Here is a 19,937-nt window from a genome sequence, read left to right as displayed (position 1 = left end):
AAGGGTGAAAAGGAGTATCATAGGAGAGAAAAGGGGGTTGGTCGCACCTTTGTTAGCTGTCTTGTTTCTCTTCATCTTGAATTTTAAGAATTTTGAATTGGCGTTTTGCATTTTTTAGGGGAGAAAGTAACGTACACTCATAATGGTGCTTTGTGGGGTATATTATATTTCATGGTAATCCTATGATGTCATTATGTGGTCTTCTTCAAGACGGTTAAAACGAGTTAAGTATTACTTCATATAGGTAAATAAAACAAGGTTTATGTCATTTCTTGTCCATTGTAGTTACAGATGTTCAGTGCTTTGGGCCAGGATGGACCGAGCTAGTAGGCTAGGGTGCATGGCATGTTGGCCACGACCCTAACATGAGATCGGGCTAGAACGGGCACTAGGCTGGGCTAGAACGGGCACGAGCCTAGCCCATTGAGTAGCGAGTCAGGCTGGGCTCCTTGTTTTTGTTTTTGTTTTTTTAGTGCTGGTACCAAATTTGGCCAAAGAAATGTGAATATTAACCCGACCCAAGGGGGAAGTCGGGCTGTGCTAGCTATAGGCTGGTCGAGCTGGAGTTTCGTGACCTAGAGGGGCAGGCTGTGTTGGGTCAGACCGAGCTACCTTGCATCGTAGTAGAGCTCTAATTGTAGTTGTATACCAAAGTATTTTACAATATAATTTTTTTTTGGCAGAATTCCTTAGTAGGATAAAATAATGGTTGTGTAGTGAGTCTCCTATAAACCCGGTTTTATAAACTGTAATAAGATTTATAAATCAATTTAAGAAAGACAATGAATGATACACCTTTTAAGGGAAATGATGGTTGTTAAAACTTAAAATGCAGGTAGAATATAAAATTACATTGAATTGACTACGTAATTTTAGCGATTTCAAAGTAACTAAGTTTAAACCCGTGAAAATTCACGGGCCTGCTTTTAAATATTTTGTATAAAAGATTATAATTTCATTATTAATATTTATAAAAATTATTCCCTTTTGTTCTTTTTTAATTGTCATTCTCACTCTTCGAGATACTCTATTCTTTCTTCAATATCTCTCAAAATAAACATATTGAAATGTATACTCATATTAAAGCTCTATTCGTAAAGAATTTTATGGTGTAATTTTTATAATTTTCCAGTCAATATATTTTTGTAGAAGTTGAATTCAAAATCTCACCCCATAAAATGAAAACGTCATTTATTTAAGAACGGAGGGTAATACTTTGTGGTAAAAATTATATTTTCAAAGCGTGTTCATAACCCTCACAAAATGTCAAGTTTTAAATATTTTTAAGTGTTTTAATGTACTCATCACCCTCTAAACATTTATTGTGGTTTCTTATTTGTTTTTATTGAAATTGAAATATAAAGAAAAAAATTATCTCGTATAAGCGAAGTCATGGCATCAGTATAGATATACTATGTTTTGTTACACCCTAAATAATAAGATTGCTTTTAATATTTTAAATAAATTTAGTTAATCATAGTGAAGATATAATGATTTAATAATACTGAAGATATAAGGTATTAACTTATTTTGAATTATCATATATGTGCTCATTAACATGAGTAAGACTTAATCAATTGGTTAGTAATAGTCTCATTCATCTTGTCTATCGGTACAAAGAGTTAATTCACGATCGGGATGAAAGGTTAAGTTCCAACACGTTTTTAGAGAAACTAACAGAGCAAGCGATTGATTAGCGAAACTAACAGAGCAAGCGACTGTGACGCATGTTCATTGCTCAATTAATCGATCCCGATGAGTATGGCAAAGAGAGTGCAAAGGAAGGCTGTTAGAAAAACCGATTCTAAATTAATAATTAGATAGATTATTAATGTGTGCTCTAATGGTACACGTAACAAAAAACCGATTCTAAAATTGGTGTTTAGTATTTTGTGAAATGTAACTGATGGAGGGTGATTGCGGTTGTTATGGCATTGCATATTTATATTGAAAAAATAATTTCAAAAGATAAACTAAATTTTCCGTTGTATTGGATTAATGTGTGGTGTGGTCGTAACTGACTTGTTCTTATTCATATAATCAACGAAGTAATTAAATGTAATTACTGATTTATTATAGCTAATCACTACTGATTTATACGGAGTAATAAATAGTTAATTTTGGAAAATCATGTAGCACAATCAAGTCAAATTTGGAAGGAATCCTATGATTTTAGCATAATATAAAAGAAAACCTAAGATTTTCCTTTTTTCGTTTTCATAATATTAAATTGTGCTATATTCCATTAAATATAAAATTGGAATATTCTATTCTTGATGTCATATTATGCGCTTTCTTTAGTTTACTCTGTTTTGATTTTTTTATCCAATCACTTTATTAATCTCTTTATGGCTCTAAATACCTGCCACATCAGATGGAGATGAAATTTTGAGATGCCATGTCAGCTAATTTTGCTATTGCTTTAGAGAAATATATATGATTCTACTTTTGTTTAAAGTGTATTTCAAGTAGCAGTTGGTCTTGCTTCAAACACGGGCCATTTTGATCTGAAACAATAAAACGAGATTTTGTAATACAGCCAAATGTGACCACTATTGAAAAACAAGTTATCACAAGCTGTAATATTGACTGTACCACTGTGGTTACATTTAACCATACTCGTCTGAAACTATTTGACTCTCTACTAAAAGGAAAAAAAAATTAATTATCATTCACTCTGAATAAAACATTGCCTCTCAATCTTATTTTGGGGAACACAAAAATTCCGGAGAGACGGTCTCTCAATAGCGTTATTGAGAGACCTCTCACATGGGGTGAGAGATCTCTCACATGGGGTGAGAGACCCACTAAATATTTTTTTCCCTTATTATGTCTCTCACTAAATAAGTGAGAGACGGTCTCTCATGAGACCTACTGTTTTGGGAAATGATATAACCTCAAAAAGTAAAATGCATATGCTACTCATTTAGTGAGTGTATTAATTGATTGATTTATCTAATTCGTGAGTGTATTAATTGATTGATTTATCTAATTCAAGCAGAATAATAGGCGACACCTTACGTTGGCACACTCCTAATTTCTCATCCTCCTGTCTTGCAATGATACGATACAATGCAATGCAAATGGCAAGTCACATATTTTGGAAATAGAGAGGCTATTACCTTATCAACGGTCCACATTATATCAAAGGTCCACATTATATCTGATCAACATCAAACGGTTTACAATTTATGCATAAAATAAAGGATTAATAGAGTATATAGGAGATAATATTATTAAATGAGTTTCTGAGAGAAAATGTAGAGAAAAGAAATGAAAAGGATCCTTATTATACGGAGTATTTTGTTACATATTTTGCTATGATGTAGGCATGTAGCTACGAATGTTAATGGATCGGGCTCGGATCGGGTGAAGCCTCATCCGTCATCCATCCGTCCTTTTAAAATCTCATCCAACCCGTCCGTCATCCGTGAAACATATCATCCATCATCCATCCATCCATCATCCATCCATCCATCATCCATGGATGAAACGGGTGGATCGGGTGATAAACGGGTGTTGTGTATTTATATGTTTCAAGTTAAAAAAAAAGGATTAATAAACAGGAATACTCCAAACTATCGGTCACCTTCTCAAAATACTCCGCACTTTAATTTAACTCACAATAAACCAAACTATTGACCTTATCTTCTTATATCATACTTGAGACATTTTTAACCTTTAAAATCAAGTAAACTTCAGGTCATAATTTGAGTGAATACCATTACCACCAGTCCACCACTACATCACCCTCTCAACTTCATCCTTCTCCCATTTACACCATTTTCAACCACCCTTCACCACCGTGGCCACCACCGTAACGCATCCAATTCACCTTCCACCACCCAAGATTCGTACACAATTCCGACCAATATCCCCCATAATACACAAATTCGACCATGAACATAAGCAAAGAGGAGCTCAAATCCCATGAACACAAACCATTAATATGAGCTCGTAACTGGGAACAGTTCTGGGCAGAGTTTGGTGCCGCTGGGGTACGGATGATGTTCATGGGGGTTTTATGGTGGTTCGATTGAGGGAGGGACGAAGGTGATGTGAGTCTGGGCTAGTGGAGAGGCTGCTCTTGTGGTGATTCGAGAGAGGAGTGCGGTGGTTCGAGCGTGGTGACGGAGATGAAGCTGGAATTGTAGCTAGGTCCGAATGGTGTTGAATTTTGAGTTTATTTACTGAGTAAATGAAGAAATGGGGTTGATGGTGGAATACGAGAAGGGGGGTTGATTTTAAACAGGTAGCCGGTTACCTAGTGTAATACGAGAAGGGGATGTTGATAGTTCGGTTTATTGTGAGTTAAATTAAAGCTTGGAGTATTTTAAGAAGATGACCAATAGTTTGGAGTATTCCTGTTAAATAACCCTACAAAAATGATGATTTTTTATTCTCTACAAAAACAAAGTTAGATTATTATTTTAGTTTAACTTTTTAATGAGTAAGTTCACAAAATATTTAAATTGAGAGTATAAAAATATGAAAATTTGAATATTTTATATCTTAATAATGTGTTATATGTAAAAAAACATTAAATAAAAAGTAATAAAATCGGGTGACGTATGGATAGCGGGTGAAATTTCTTCATCCAACCCATCCGTTATCCGTCATCCATTTCATCCATCATCCATTTAAGTCGGGTTTTCATCGAAAATGACATCTCTAGATGTAGCATGTGTGTAGCTACTAGTAGCAAGTAACATCAATTTTGGCTTTTTGTAGGAGTCGCTTCACCACTTTTTCGATACAAAAAACAGCCTTGCTAAGTTAATAATACGACACTAGTAATAAACAAACTTCCAAATACCTTATAATAATTAATTGAAAGATATTTCTTTTCTACTATTTGAACTACGTTTTTGGATGGAAACTATTTCTTCTATCATGTCGCATACTCGCATGTCCTCTACCTTTCTTCTTTTAAGTTTCCTGGTTTGTACATACAAACACAAATAATTGCATGCAACTTGCTAACATGTACTCCGAAACTTGCTACAATTGGTCTCCCTTGTGACGGGTTACCATTTGTGGCGGATATTTTGTGAGTTAAAATGGTAACAAAATGGGTTAGTGGAGAAAGGGGACCACATGAATAGTGTTGCAGAGAGAGAAAAAGTGGGTACTTTGTGAGGTAAAATGGTATCCGTCACTCAAGAGTGACGGATATGTGCCGTCACAAACAAGAATTTGTGAACTTGCTAACATGTACTCCAAAGTATTCTTATACACAAAATTTCATTGAAGACGGCACGTATCCGTTACTCCGGAGTGACGGATGATAAACTTGTATGTTATTCATATAATCAATCGTATGAATTGTGCGTATAAGAATAATATAAGCAACTATATATATACATCATATGTACGATATTTACGGTAGCTAAATATTCACTAACGGCTAGTGAATATCCTTATAAGAGGAAGGAAGATAATTCTCCTAAATAGAGGAAGGGAGCCGTTGGGAGGTAGACTTGGGCTGACCATTGTGTGTGGATGGGCTGGACTCGTATTACCCCTCCCCCCCTCCACCCCCCAAGTTGGTGCGTGTAAATTTGAAACGCCCAACTTGGATAGTAAATGAGCGAATGAGGTGCGTCCGAGAGCCTTGGTCAGAATGTCAGCCAATTGTTCCTTTGTATGGATGTAGCTTGGTTGGATTGTGCGCTTAAGTATCTCATCCCGTACAAAATGGCAATCGACTTCGATGTGTTTGGTGCGTTCATGAAAAACCGGATTGCGAGCTATGTAAAGCGCTGACTGATTATCGCATAGGAGCTCGATAGGCTTCTCTTGAGTTATACCCATAAAATTTAGCAAGCCTTTGATCCATTTAATTTCACATACCGTATATGCCATGGCTCTATATTCTGCTTCAGAAGAGGATTTGGAGACCGTGTTTTGCTTCTTCGTTTTCCAAGAGACGGGGGCGCTGCCAAGGAATAAAATATAAGCGGATAGCGACCGTCGACTAGTCGGACATGTTGCATAGTCAGCGCCGCAGTATGCATGGAGGCGCAGGTCATTGTCAGCACGAAGGAGAATACCTTGCCCGGGGTTACTTTTGAGATATCGAACAACCTGAAGGGTGGCTTGCCAGTGATCCATCCGTGGGGCATGCATGAATTGTGCTAGGATGTGCACGGAGTATGTCAATTCGGGTCGAGTGATGGTAAGGTAGACAAGACGGCCTATCAGTCGACGGTAGGGTTGAGGATCCGTGATGAGAGGCGAGGTGGTGGAAGCGAGATGGTGATTGGGTTCCATTGGTATCGTTTGTGGTTTGGACCCGGTTAGACCAGCTTCGGTGAGGATGTCAAGGGCATATTTTCGTTGGGATATAAATAGGCCTGTTTTGTTGCGAGCAATTTCTAACCCGAGGAAGTATTTTAATGGACCCAGGTCCTTCATGTGAAAACAGTTGCCGAGGTAAGCTTTAAATTGATCGACCATGGTTGTCTTGTTTCCACATATGACAAGATCGTCGACATAAATGAGAACATGTACCTCGGTGCCGGGCGTGATAATGGAGAAAAGTGAGTGATCATATGGGCATTGCTTGAATCCGTAGGAGATAAGTGCGACGGCGAGCTTGGCATACCAACATCGGGGGGCTTGTCGGAGCCCATATAATAATTTTCGTAGGCGACAAACTTTGCCATCGGTAGATTGTGTGAAACCCGGAGGCGGTTTCATATAGACTTCTTCGTCGAGGTCTCCATGAAGGAATGCATTGTGGACATCAATTTGGTGAATGACCTAATTCTTTGCAGCTGCAATGGTAAGTAAAATACGGACTGTGACCATCTTGACTGTAGGTGCAAATATTTCTTGAAAATCGACTCCTTCGATTTGTCTATTTCCCATGACCACGAGACGGGCTTTATAGCGTTTGATGGACCCATCGGCATGATATTTAATTTTATAGACCCACTTTGAGCCAATGGCCTTTTTACCGGGCGGGAGATGTTCGAGTGTCCAAGTGTTGTTACGTTCGAGAGTTGTAATTTCGTTCTTCATGGCCGCCTGCCAATGAGGTACCTGCATTGCTTCGTGAAAAGAATTCGGCTCGTAATTTTCGGTCACGGCCGCTAAAAAAGATTTGTGGTTAGTAGAAAATTTAGAATAATCAATAAAATGTGAGATAGGATACTTAGTACCTGAAGAGGATGATGACGCGGTGAGAACGTGAGTCAAGGGATTGATTTGAGGGCGGACGAAACCTTTAAGGCGAGTACTTGGGATTTTGGTACGGTGCCCTTTACCCAAAGTGACGGGTTCAGGGTGTGTTTCGGTTGTATGGTTGGGCTGGGGTGTGTCGTTTGTGGGTGAGCTGGTAGCGACCGCTGTGGGGTCGGTTTGGGCGTCGGGTGTGGTGTCGGGTGGTGGTTGGGTGGTCGAGGGAGGTATAATGTGTTTGATGGGGATGAGAGTGTCGTCAATAAAGGATGGGGTTGGGTGGGGTTCGTCGTGTATGTTGAGGGAGCAGTAGGGGAACTCGTGTTCGATGAACACTACGTCTCGAGACAAAAAATGGGTACCCGTGTCTAAGTCGTAGACTTTCCACCTCTTTTTACCAAATGGGTAACCTAGGAAGACACATTTACGGCCACGCGGTGCAAATTTGTCTCGAGATCGATTGATATTCCGGGCGTAGCATAAGCAACCAAAGGTACGAATGTGACTTGTGGGTGGGGGTTTGTCGAATAAAATTTCATAGGGAGTTTTACCGTTATGTATACTACTCGGGGTTCGATTAATTAGATAGACCGCAGCAAGAATACATTCTCCCCAAAAGAGGATAGGTAGTCTTGCTTGAAATAAGAGGGCACGAGCAACATTTAAAATGTGACGGTGTTTACGTTCGACTCGAGCATTTTGTTGTGGGGTATCGACCATAGAATTTTGAAAAATAATATCGTTTTCATGAAAGAAATTTTCGAGACAAGTAAACTCAGTGCCATTATCGCTTCGAATAATTTTAATTCGTTTATGAAATTGTCGCTCAATTAAGGCAAAATAATTTATCAAAGTTTGACGGGTATCGCTTTTTCGACGTAATAAATAAACCCATGTGGTCCTAGAAAAATCGTCAACAATTGTTAAAAAATATTGCGAACCACAGGAAGCATTTTCAGAATAGGATCCCCATAAATCACAGTGTATCAAATCAAAAATACTGCTATGAAAAGAAGAGGAAATACTGTTTTTATTTGAAATAGGTAAAAAACGAGAAATGTTGGATGATGGATGCCCCAACCTACGGTGCCACAATTCGACCTCATCAACGACATTGGTGTTATAACTCTGGACATCGTCTGATCGAACGCCCTGCAAATAATATAATCCCTCGATTTGTTCACCCGCACCAATCACCGTCTTCGAGGAACGGTCCTGAATGAGACAAAGTTGACGAGAAAATTGTATAATTAACGAGTCGTCAAGTAAAAGGCTAGAAACAGATATTAAATTGCAATGTAAGTTCGCCGCATATAACACATTTCGTAAAATAAGACGGGAAGATAAACGTATATCGCCACTTTGAGTGGCCATAGCCATGTCCCCATTGGGTAGGCCGACACTCAGAGGGGTGATATTACGTAAATTAATAAAATTAGCGAGGCATCCCGACATGTGATGGGATGATCCCGTATCAATTATCCAAGATGAACTAGAAAAATTACCATTCAATTGTTCAGAGGCATCATTTTTTCGTGACTTCTACCACTGAGTGAGTTCCTCAAGTTTTTTAGGACTGAGGTTATTCAAATCGAGCCTGTCAAGGTTGTTAACCGGAGGACGAGAGGATGAAGGGACATACCAGGAGGTTGGGTGTGGTTGCTGGCCATGTGAGCACGCGGCAAAACAGGGGCAGCATCCGTGTTTTGGGAACGAGCAGAGGACGAGTTCATGGAGGACTTGCGTGCTGCCCATCGAGCACGGCCTGCCTCGTCGGAAACAAATACGGCCTAACTCATGTCGGTCGCATTGCGAGGGAGATAGACACGGTCTCGGGGTCGGTCACCCCACCATTTGGGAATATTTCCGGTAACCCGATAGCAAACTTTAAAGAAGTGGCCAAATCTTTGACAAGCAATACAAAAGGGTCGATTGTCGGAGGGATTGGGACGGTCAGTACGAGTGTCACGGTGTCCCCCCCTCCCCCCCCCCCGAATTCTTATGGCCGTGAGTAACCCGTGTGGCAAACGCCATAGTTTCTAGTCGGGTCTCTGTTTTCATAGGGTGAAGGGAACGAACCCCCTCTTCCTGAAGAAGCCTATTGTAAACAAATTCAAGAGCAGGGAGAGGATTGGTACCGAGTATATTAGAACGAGCGTTATCGAACCGATCATCGAGGCCCATGAGAAAATCACGGACACGTTTTTTGTCACGTCGAGCCGCCATGATTTGAACCCAGTCACAAGAGCACGGGTTACAGGAGCATGACGGGAGAGGGTCAGTGTCAAGGATGTCGTCCCAAATCGCAGTCATACGACCATAATAAGCCATGAGGGACTCGGTGGTTCCTTGACGGCACGCAAGAAGATCAGCCTGCAAACGGTAAATACTAGCATCGTTGTTTTGACAAAAGCGGTTTTTGATATCGGTCCATACCTGCTTTGCCTCGGGACGGAGGGAGATCGTTCTCCTGATTGATGAGTCGAGGGAATTGAGGATCCATGCTGTTACCAGTGCATTAGTTGAGCGCCATGCCGAGTAATTAGCAGCCGTGACAGCAGGTTTCGTTACGGTTCCATCGAGATACTCGCTCTTCCCTTTTGCAAGCAAAGCAAGAAGAAAAGCACGGAACCATTCGTCGTAATTTTGGCCATTAAAGATGATCGGAGTGATATTGTTATTCGGGTTTTCGACATGAACGAATGAATAGTTTTGGGATTTAGAGGAGTCGACAATGGTGGTGTTTTCGGGGTTCGTCATTCTGAGATTTCGAAAGGAACAGGGGAGACGGCAGAGGAAAGGAACGTGTTTTGTTTATGAAATAAATAACCTAGCTGATACCATGATAAACTTGTATGTTATTCATATAATCAATCGTATGAATTGTGTGTACAAGAATAATATAAGAAACTATATATATACATCATATGTACGATATTTACGGTAGCTAAATATTCACTAATGGCTAGTGAATATCCTTATGAGAGGAAGGAAGATAATTCCCCTAAATAGAGGAAGGGAGCCGTTGGGAGGTAGACTTGGGCTGACCGTTGTGTGTGGATGGGCTGGACTCGTATTAACGGATACCATTTCCTCTCACAAATGACCCAAATAGAGGAGAGAGGGAAGCACATGGAGGTGCCCCCACCTTGTCCCACCTATCCGTTTTGTGAGTGACATTACCCGTCACTTGCTCCGACCCTTATTCAGCAAGACTAACTGATTCTTATATCAGCTAGTCTTGCTTGTGATGGGTTAATCCCGTCACAAGCTTGTGACCTCTCACAAAAAGGGGAGAGAGGACAAGATGGGGCACCCCCCATGTGCTTCCCACTCACCTCTCCATGGTCATTTTGTGAGAGGAAACGGTACCTGTCACAAATTTGTGATGGATATCGCCATCACAAATGAGAATTTGTGTTCTTATATTCTAGTCAACAGACAATAATTATCATTTTTCATTTTTAAGTGTATAAGTTAATAGTTATCGTTTCTATTTATAATAAAATTTATTTTGTCAGTGTCCATGTATAGAAGATTTGTGCTCCAATATTATTATTGGACGTGCTAAATCCCGCACATCATTTTATTCAATCCCGCACTTAATTTCACCATATTCCAAGACTACCCCTCTCATTTCTCTCCCCATCAAAGGAGAAACAAGAGAAATTAAAAAACCCCAAATATTTTTCTACCGGCATCCTCTCTCACCGCCCTTCCCTTCGCCGCCGACCACCCCACCCCACCACACCCACATCCACCCGACGACCATCCCTTCACATGCCTGTCCTCGCGCCGACAGCACTTTCCCCGCAGCCGACCATCCCGATTCGACAGCCCCTCCCCGCAGCCGACCATCAATTAGATCTCATGGACATTTCTTCTCGTTTTCTTAGGAAACTGGTACTAATTATTTGGAAAGACGATGAAGAGAATAACAGTGACCTTACGCATATTGATACCCCTAATTTGCAGTATTTTCAGTACAACGACAATTTATCTACTCAATACTGTTATACAAATATGAATGCTCTCACATCTCTGTTGAAGCTCCTCTGCGGCATACGTGTTGTGAGGACTCTCTTCTAACCCAGCTTAAACTCTTCCAAATGCTGTCTAATATGGAGCATTTATCTCTGGTTGAGAACTTTATGTGTGTGAAGTGGGTTTGAGTGTAATTGGAGCATTATTTGGTTGATTTTGTAGGAAATTTGAGGTATGAATCCGAGGAACAAGTCGTTACAATGCTGAATCTCGCTGAATCGATTTTTGGTAAGCTAGATATCCAACCCAGGCTGCAGTCTTTAGAACGCTGCAACAGATCGTTCTTTGGTGAAGCCAAGCGACGGGGATATACGTCCGAGGAACAAGTCTTGTTTGTAATCAAGCTGTTTGTAATTTTATGTTCTTGTGTTTGTTTTATTAAACATTGATTTTGGTTAATGTAATTGATGAAATGTAATCAGATGGTTTTCACTTGTTGAAGATAAGAGTGTGTTGCAAAACTAGAGTATAATATAGCTAAAACTAGTTGAAGACAAGAGTCATAAACAAATAGCTAAACAGTTCGACAACCCCCTCCCCAAAGCAAAGAGCTTGTGTACTGCCATGGAGAAAGAAGGGTTACTAACACTATACCCACCATCAACCATTAAGTTAAGCCCATTCACAAACTTCGCCTCATCACTTGCCAAATACAACGCCGCGTTAGCCACATCCTCCGCTTCAGGGGTCACTCCTTTAAGCACTGCACTTTCACATAGCAACCCATCTATCACACCCTTATCAATCATACCCATCCCGTTCTGTAATTTACAACCGACGTTATAACCTACAACCACCGCCTCTTGACCACCCTTCACCCGACGCCGACTTCTCCGACCACCATACTTCGACCCGACGTCTCCACAACCACCCTTCAACAACCAATTAATCCAAACCCTAATTGTTAGAAAAACCGTGATTTTTAATAACAAATACATCGACTAAAAGACGGTGTTAATAAAAATTATTGATAAAAACGATCCATAATAGTTGAACGATGAAGGGATTGATTAGGTTAAGAGAGAGAAGTCTTTTTTATTTTTTAGTAGTCTTTTGAATTCTGTTTTTTGTACCAAAGGGCAAATATGGAAATTTAGGGTAAAATGTGTAGGATTTAGCAAACAAACGTGCGGGATTTAGTATATACGTATTATTATTAAAATGTTTTATCTCACACTTCCTTGATCTTTGTACCGAATTCAATTGATAACTAATGAGTAGGAGGACAGATGGAGTATAAAGAATGGTCTTAAAAGCATGTTTAGGTATGTTTGGGTCAATTCGAGTTTCATACGTGTCAAGTCATTTAAGATTGCAAAAATTCGAATCAAATAGGGATATGTTTGGCTCAGTTCAAGTTACGGGTTATATGCTAGTTCTATTTTCTAATACATGCCGAACTATTCGGATCCGGTTAGTTTTTCGGGTCTAGTATTATTTGTAGAAAATTTGACCTTAGTTAAGTTGTCAAAAAACTGACCCAATAAAGATCTCTTTCGACTTCCAAGTTTTCAACCTGGCCCATCACGAACCCCAAGTGAGCCGTCTACTCCTTGAAATGAGGCCATAATGAAAGGGCCAGGGATGTTTGGCCCAAGAAGTACTTTGGCTCGTCACTCGAAACGTTCCACAAATCTCCATACCATGATATGGACATGATTGTTTATGTGCAGTTGAGAATCGAACCCCAAACTTTATAGCTTACCAATTGAGTTAACTCTTATTCTCGGCAGGATTGTTTATTACGAAAGCGGCCATGATCCTCTTTTTCACCCTCTAAAATCAAATTTTGGTCTGGTATGTTTTTTTTACTGCATACTTCGAATTTTAATAATAGTGTCCGTTTTCGTAGTTTTATAGTCATTTGAATATTGAAGATGTCTTAATTTAGTGATTAATACGGAGTTATCCTAACAATAGGCCATGGATTCGAATCCGTCTTCGTCATTGAATACCTATTAACACTGAGTTTAGTGCAAGTGTGAAATCTGATCTCTCAGTTTAAATGCCGACACAACCTAGAATACAATTGGTCTCGTAAGATATGCATATTCGTTTTAAGTTTAAAACAAATTAAATTGTACTATTTAGATAGATGGAACAAACTTTTTGCTGTTACTTAAGTATTCCGGTTTTTCCAATTTATTTATTTGACATGTTTTAAGCTTTAGACGGCTTGTCATTAATAATTTGTGTTCAGCATAGTATTGATCTAAGTTATTTCTTTTTTTGGTAATAATATTGATCTAAGTTATGCCCACATCTAAAAGGCTACAACTAGTATATTTTTTTTTTTGTGTTAACCAGGAGTATCTCTTACCAATAATTGGGTAATCTCTTCCGAAATACCGAAGGCAACTTAATGGTAGACTCCTCCAAAATTTGTTTTTTTCATTCGTAAGAGTTAGGAATCGAACCCCTAACCACTAGTATATTTTACCATGGTAAAAGCATCGCTTACTTCCTTCTATTTTTGTTGTAAGATGGCGAAAGCATTAAGTAGCGTGTTTAAGTATTGAAAGAAATGCGATAGAAGCGTGAAATTGCTTTGCAGACCTAAATGAAGAAATTTGGTGCACCTAATTGTAGCTGATAGCTAGGATTGTATATATTTGGCTAGACATAAATCACATCACATAATAATTGAATGAATGCTGAATTATTCACGCAAACTGATACGGTCCATTGCAAGTGTCCCACATCGTTCATATAGGAGACTAAGATCTATATAGAAATACGGCTCTACTACCCTTTGAACTAGCTTTTGAGACGGGATCTCTCATTATTAATAGCGCTGAAGGTGCATCTGAAATTTTCACAGCAAGAGGATACCCTTTCATATGTGAGTTTTCATATCAGATATTGGCAAATGATATCCTTAATATCATCCTGGCACACCCTCTCTCTCACCATAGTTATCGTCTTTGTTGGATTGCCTTCATCTAAAGGTGTTGATGACTGGAATATGACATCCTTTTCTGTATCATATGTACGTGGGAACCTAGAAAATATCGGGTACCCGTTTAGGGAAGATGGTAAGCCTCGATACTGTGGCGACCCGGTGTTGCAGCTTTGGTGTATTGACAATGACCCAAACGGTCTTCACCCTTATCTGAAAATTGGCCCGAACGACTTGGTAGCTTATGATGTTTTCAGCTTCGCTTTCACAGGTTATAACGTAACTCCTGAACTCCATGGCAAACTGGAATATAATAACCCACGAGATTACGGAAGAGATTTAGGTGAGATGCTTCAGTTGAACAAAAGTATTGAGAAGATTGACTTCAATCAGAATTGCAGCGAAGGGATATTTCCAAATCGTAGTGATGGCTCGATATTATGCTGTGAAAGTTCTTTCGAATGTCAAGATCAGTACTACACTTCATGCAATCATGCCTATCCCAAAATGCATCTTGCAACAAATTTACGCCTCCAGAAGCCTTTCTACGGAGTATTAGGCCTTTTATGGCGAATGTTGAGAATTCCTTAGACTGTGACAAGTGTCATAACTCCGGTTGTATATGTGACTCATCTCCGTCTTCCGATTTTTTGTGCCTCTGCAAGCCAGGTAAGTAAATTTAGTATCTACTTTTTCTAAATTACTTGCTCACTAAACCTAGCAAAAGAGGCATTCAGGTTGGTTAAGGTTAGTTTAAATCGAGTCATTTTGGGTGTATATTAAATATAATTTGGATCAAGTTAGTTCATTTCGAGGTTAAGTCTATCTTCATTCTTGGATGTGTAATATCGAGTTGTTTAGAGTCAATTTGGGTTCGGTCACTTGGGTGGTTATAGGTCGGATGATTTGGTTCGAGTTGGGTCGTATTATGTTTATCTGTTCAAGTTTTGTTATTTTTTTATGTGGATATCCTTAGTATACTTTCAAAATAGTCCTTTCGGGTATTTTTAGGGTCATGTTGGAATGGGTCTTTTCTGAATTGGTTGGTTTAAAACTGGATAACTTTGAAACGGGTCACTGTCTGGTCTAGCAAAAATTGCATTGTATCAAGGAATTTTGGATTTTGAATGAGTTGGATAAAGATCAATTTTTCCAGCTCTACAACTCTTCAATCCTCGTACATGTAATTTGGTCATTCAGCAGTCATTAACATGCATAGAGCACAACGTTCTTATAAAAAACGTCAATCTTTAGATTTCACGGTTTTGTATTTCACTTGCTAATATGCTTTAATTTCTCATCCTTAACTCCACAGCAATAAACAAATTAAGGCGACTCATAATTGTGGTATCAGGTAATCTAGTGTTGTTGTCGTGATACATTCCTCTTGTAGTTCTTAATGTTAAAATTTATCTGACAATATCGATGTGAACCCGTCTTTTGAAGCCTCTTTAGCAGTAGGGATAGGGATTTTTATTCTCATTATTGCCTGGTATCTCCGAAATAACAGATCAAGTCACAAGTTTGCTACTTTCTGGAGCTCAGAAGCAAAAACATGCCGCAATGTTGATGCATTCTTACAAATTTATGGTTCCTTTGCTTTAACAAGGCACACATACAAGAATTTAAAGAAAATCACCAATGATTTCAAAGAGAAACTTGGTGAGGGTGGCTATGCTACTGTTTACAAAGGCAAATTAAGCAGTGGCCGCCTTGTAGCGGTGAAGGTCCTAAAAAAATCAAAAGGAGACGGTGAAGATTTCCTCAACGAGGTAGCTAGCATAAGTAGAACTAACCATGTTAATATTGTTATTCTTTTGGGTTTTTGCTTTGAAGGTAACAAAAGAGCCTTGATATTGTAATGAGAGGAAATTAGAAGTAATAAGAAATAGGAGTCATAATGATTGGTCGCCGGTGAAATGTAATTCTAATGAATTCGTTAGAGAGTTTTGGCGGGAAAAGTTGTTAGAACTGTCCTTAAATAAGTTGTGGTAGTTGTTAGAATCATTCATTCATTTTTGCTGTAATCTCTCTTATTTCTCTCTCTAAACATTCCTCTGTAATCTTTCAATTACCAAAATCAATAAGACGAAACATTCGATTCTTTTCTCTTCATAAGAATCCTATTATTGTCTCAGTTTTCCTCGATTATTCCTGGAATTCATATCCATTTTTAGAGTTCATTGCAAGTGGTATCAAACTTCCTTTCTGGGCACAAGCTTCAACAGTTCAACAATGGTGAACAACAGGGTTATGCGTAGTTCTGAAAATCAACTTGAAGATTCCTTTCAATCATTGGAGGGTAAATTGAAGCAAGTTCAAGAAGATATGGTCAGCATTCAAGCAACTTTGGGGGTAATTACCCAGAAACAACAACAGGATCGGGTGGATTGGCAAACTGCATTGAAGGTGCAAGGGCAGGGGTTAGAGCAATCTAATGCTCGCATGGAGGAAATGTTGCGGCAATTGAATCAATTGGCAGCCAATTCCCAGCATCACAATGGCAGGGGATTTCTTAATGGAGGTACTCAAGTAAACCCTAACCCTAATTCTAATTTTGGGCGTTTTTCTAAGATTGAATTTCCTAAATTTTGGGGGGACGATATTCAGGGTTGGTTGTACAAAGTAGAGCAGTTCTTTGAAGTGGATGCAACTTCTCAAAATGTTAGAGTCAAAATGGTGTCAATTCACTTAGAGGGTAAAGCCTTGTTGTGGCATCAGTCATTAATGAAAACTAGAGCTATTGGTGATTGGCCATCATGGTCAGATTATAGGGCTGCTATGATGCTTAGGTTTGGGACATCACCTTATGATGATCCTACTGCTGAAATCATGACTTTAAGACAGAAAGGATCTGTGGAAGTTTATCAGGATAAGTTTGATAGTATTCTTAATAGAACAGATCTCACAGAAAAGCAGGCAATTAGTTGCTTTCTCAAAGGGTCTTGATGCTGACATTCAAAGTACTGTAAGAATGTTCAAACCTCAATCCTTAGCAGAAACATATTCTCTAGCCAGATTACAAGAAAGTACCCTAGCTTCAATTCACAAGAAAAATCAATTTTCTAAACCAATCCTTGAGAAACCCATCTCTAAACCTTTTGTTCCTTTTCAACAAAAATCAATGCTTCAAGCACCACAATCACAGACCTTTAATCAAAGGAACTCTCCATATACACCACAGTCTAGCAATGTCAGGAAAAATGCATATCAGAAAATTAAGTCAGCCGAATTGAGTGAGAAAGAAGTGCAGGATAGGCGAGCTAAAAACTTGTGTTTCACATGTAATGAGGCTTGGACTCCTAACCATAAGTGTAAGGCACAATTGTATAGCATCCAAGTGTTCACCCTGGAAGAAGAAGGGGAAGATAACTCTGAGTTTGGGAGTAGTTCAGGGGATACTTCAGACCAACTAATGCACGGGCAACAGTGGCAGGAGGAGGAGATTCCACCATTAATCTCCCTTAATGCTATACATGGGAATGCCAATTATCAAACTATGAGAGTGACTGGTAAAATTAGAGGAAACCCAATTCATATTCTTATTGACTCTGGCAGTACTCACAATTTTCTAGACATTTCAACTGCTCAGAAATTTGGGTGTCCAGTTAAGAGTACCTGCCCATTTATGGTGACAGTGGCAAATGGGGAGACTATTATCTCAAAATCCATGTGTCAAGGTTTTAAATGGCAGCTGCAAGGGCATGAGTTCACCACTGATGTCAAGTTAGTTCCACTTGGAGGGTGTGAAATGGTGTTGGGAATCCAGTGGCTTGAATCTTTGGGGCCCGTTCTCTGGGACTTCAAAAATCTAAAAATGGAGTTTACAGTACAGGGTAGAAGGCATGTGTTGAGAGGTTGTAAGGGTGGTACCTTGCATTGGGTGTCTGGCAAACAAATGCAGAACACCCTATCAAAACAACATACATCAGAAGCTCAATTGTTTGCTGTAAAGGCTTATCCTATGTTGGAATGCAATAACATGGAAGCATCCACTAGTGATCCTCGTATCCAATCACTGATTCAAGAGTTTGGAGATATCTTTGAGGAATCAACAGCCTTGCCACCACACAGGTCACATGACCACAGAATTCATCTGAAAGAAGGAATGACACCAGTCAATGTTCAACCTTACAGATATCCTGTAATTCAGAAAGATGCAATTGAAAAAATTGTACAAGAAATGTTGGAGGCAGGAGTGGTAAGGCCGAGTCAAAGCCCATTTTCTTCACCAATTGTGATGGTTAAGAAGAAAGATGGTACTTGGAGACTTTGTGTGGATTATAGGGAGCTAAACAAGGGAACAGTTAAGGATAAATTTCTTATTCCTGTTATTGAGGAAATGCTTGATGAACTACATGGGGCTGCTATCTTTTCTAAAATTGATCTCAGATCAGGCTATTGGCAGATTAGGATGCATCCAGGTGACATTTCCAAGACTGCCTTTAGAACTCATGAAGGTCACTATGAGTTTCTGGTAATGCCCTTTGGTTTAACCAATGCTCCATCTACATTTCAAAACTTGATGAATTCCATATTCAAACCTTATCTGAGGAAATTTATTCTAGTTTTTTTTGATGATATTCTCGTTTATAGCAAGAATTCTATCCAACATGAACAGCATCTCAGGCTCACCTTTGGGATCTTGAGACAACACACCTTATTTGCCAAAATGTCTAAGTGTTCATTTGGGAGTCCACAAATAGAATATCTTGGGCATATTATTTCTGACAAGGGGGTTAGTACTGATCCAGCTAAAGTTCAGGCAATGGTGGAGTGGCCTATGCCTAAAAATATTAAGGAACTAAGGGGATTTTTAGGCTTAACAGGCTATTATAGGAAGTTTGTTAGATGGTATGGAATAGTGAGTAAGCCTCTTACCAGTTTATTGAAAAAAGATGCTTTTAAGTGGGGTGAGGAAGCTACTGTGGCATTTGAAAACTTGAAGGCAGCCATGACACAAGCTCCTTTATTAGCATTACCTGATTTTTCAAAGGAATTTGTGGTTGAGACAGATGCATCAGGAGTTGGAATGGGGGTTGTACTCAGCCAAGAAGGTCATCCCATAGCTTTTATCAGCAAAGCTTTTTCGCAGAAGAATCAAGCTCTTTCTACATATGAGAAAGAATTGTTGGCAGTCATATTTGCAGTTGAGAAATGGAAGCCATATTTGATTGGTCGACATTTCAAAATAAAAACTAATCATTTTAGCCTCAAATATTGGTTAGGTCAGAAGATTACCACCTCATTTCAAAGCAAGTGTTTGCCTAAATTAATGGGGTTGGATTATGAGGTAATCTACAGGAAGGGAACTGAAAATAGAGTAGCTGATGCACTATCCAGAGTAACTGGGTCTGAACTAATGGCCATGGTTGTTTCCAACATACACACTGACCTATTAGCTTTAGTGAAAGCTAGTTGGGACCATGATGATGAGTTACAGGTACTAATCCAACAAATTAAAGGAGGGCATGCTAAGGCTCACTATACTTGGACTCAAGAAGAGTTGAGAAGGAAGGGCAGGTTGTTAGTTGGGCGTGATGAACAGTTAAGACAAAAAATCATTTCTCTATTCCATGAGTCACCAATGGGTGGCCATTCAGGTGTGCAGGCTACAGTTAAAAGGATTTCAGAATTGTTTTATTGGAAAAAATTGGATAAAGGGGTCAGAAACTTTGTCAAACACTGCAGTACTTGTCAAAGGTGCAAACCATTGTTACAACTTCCTGCTGGGTTATTGCAACCTTTGCCTGTACCAGGAGCTATATGGGTAGATATTTCTATGGATTTCGTAGAAGGTTTACCTAAG

General features: G+C 39.2%; 1 protein-coding gene and 1 long non-coding RNA gene across 2 annotated transcripts; one reads left to right on the top strand and one right to left on the bottom strand.

The window, feature by feature from the left end:
* Nucleotides 1-9,150: 9,150 nt before the first annotated feature.
* LOC141613152 (uncharacterized) lies at nucleotides 9,151-9,945 on the bottom strand. The gene has a single exon (XM_074431889.1). The coding sequence runs from the start codon at nucleotides 9,943-9,945 to the stop codon at nucleotides 9,151-9,153; it is 795 nt and encodes a 264-aa protein (XP_074287990.1).
* A 4,760-nt stretch (nucleotides 9,946-14,705) lies between these two features.
* Nucleotides 14,706-15,683, top strand: LOC141611447 (uncharacterized). The gene is made up of 3 exons (XR_012528620.1): nucleotides 14,706-14,797; nucleotides 15,444-15,482; nucleotides 15,575-15,683. It is a non-coding gene; the product is annotated as an uncharacterized LOC141611447 (long non-coding RNA).
* Nucleotides 15,684-19,937: the final 4,254 nt, after the last annotated feature.

Source organism: Silene latifolia, chromosome 11 (assembly GCF_048544455.1).
Source record: "Silene latifolia isolate original U9 population chromosome 11, ASM4854445v1, whole genome shotgun sequence".
NCBI lineage: Eukaryota > Viridiplantae > Streptophyta > Magnoliopsida > Caryophyllales > Caryophyllaceae > Silene > Silene latifolia.
Note: the sequence above shows the minus strand (reverse complement) of the source record. Positions and strands in the feature narration are given on the sequence as shown.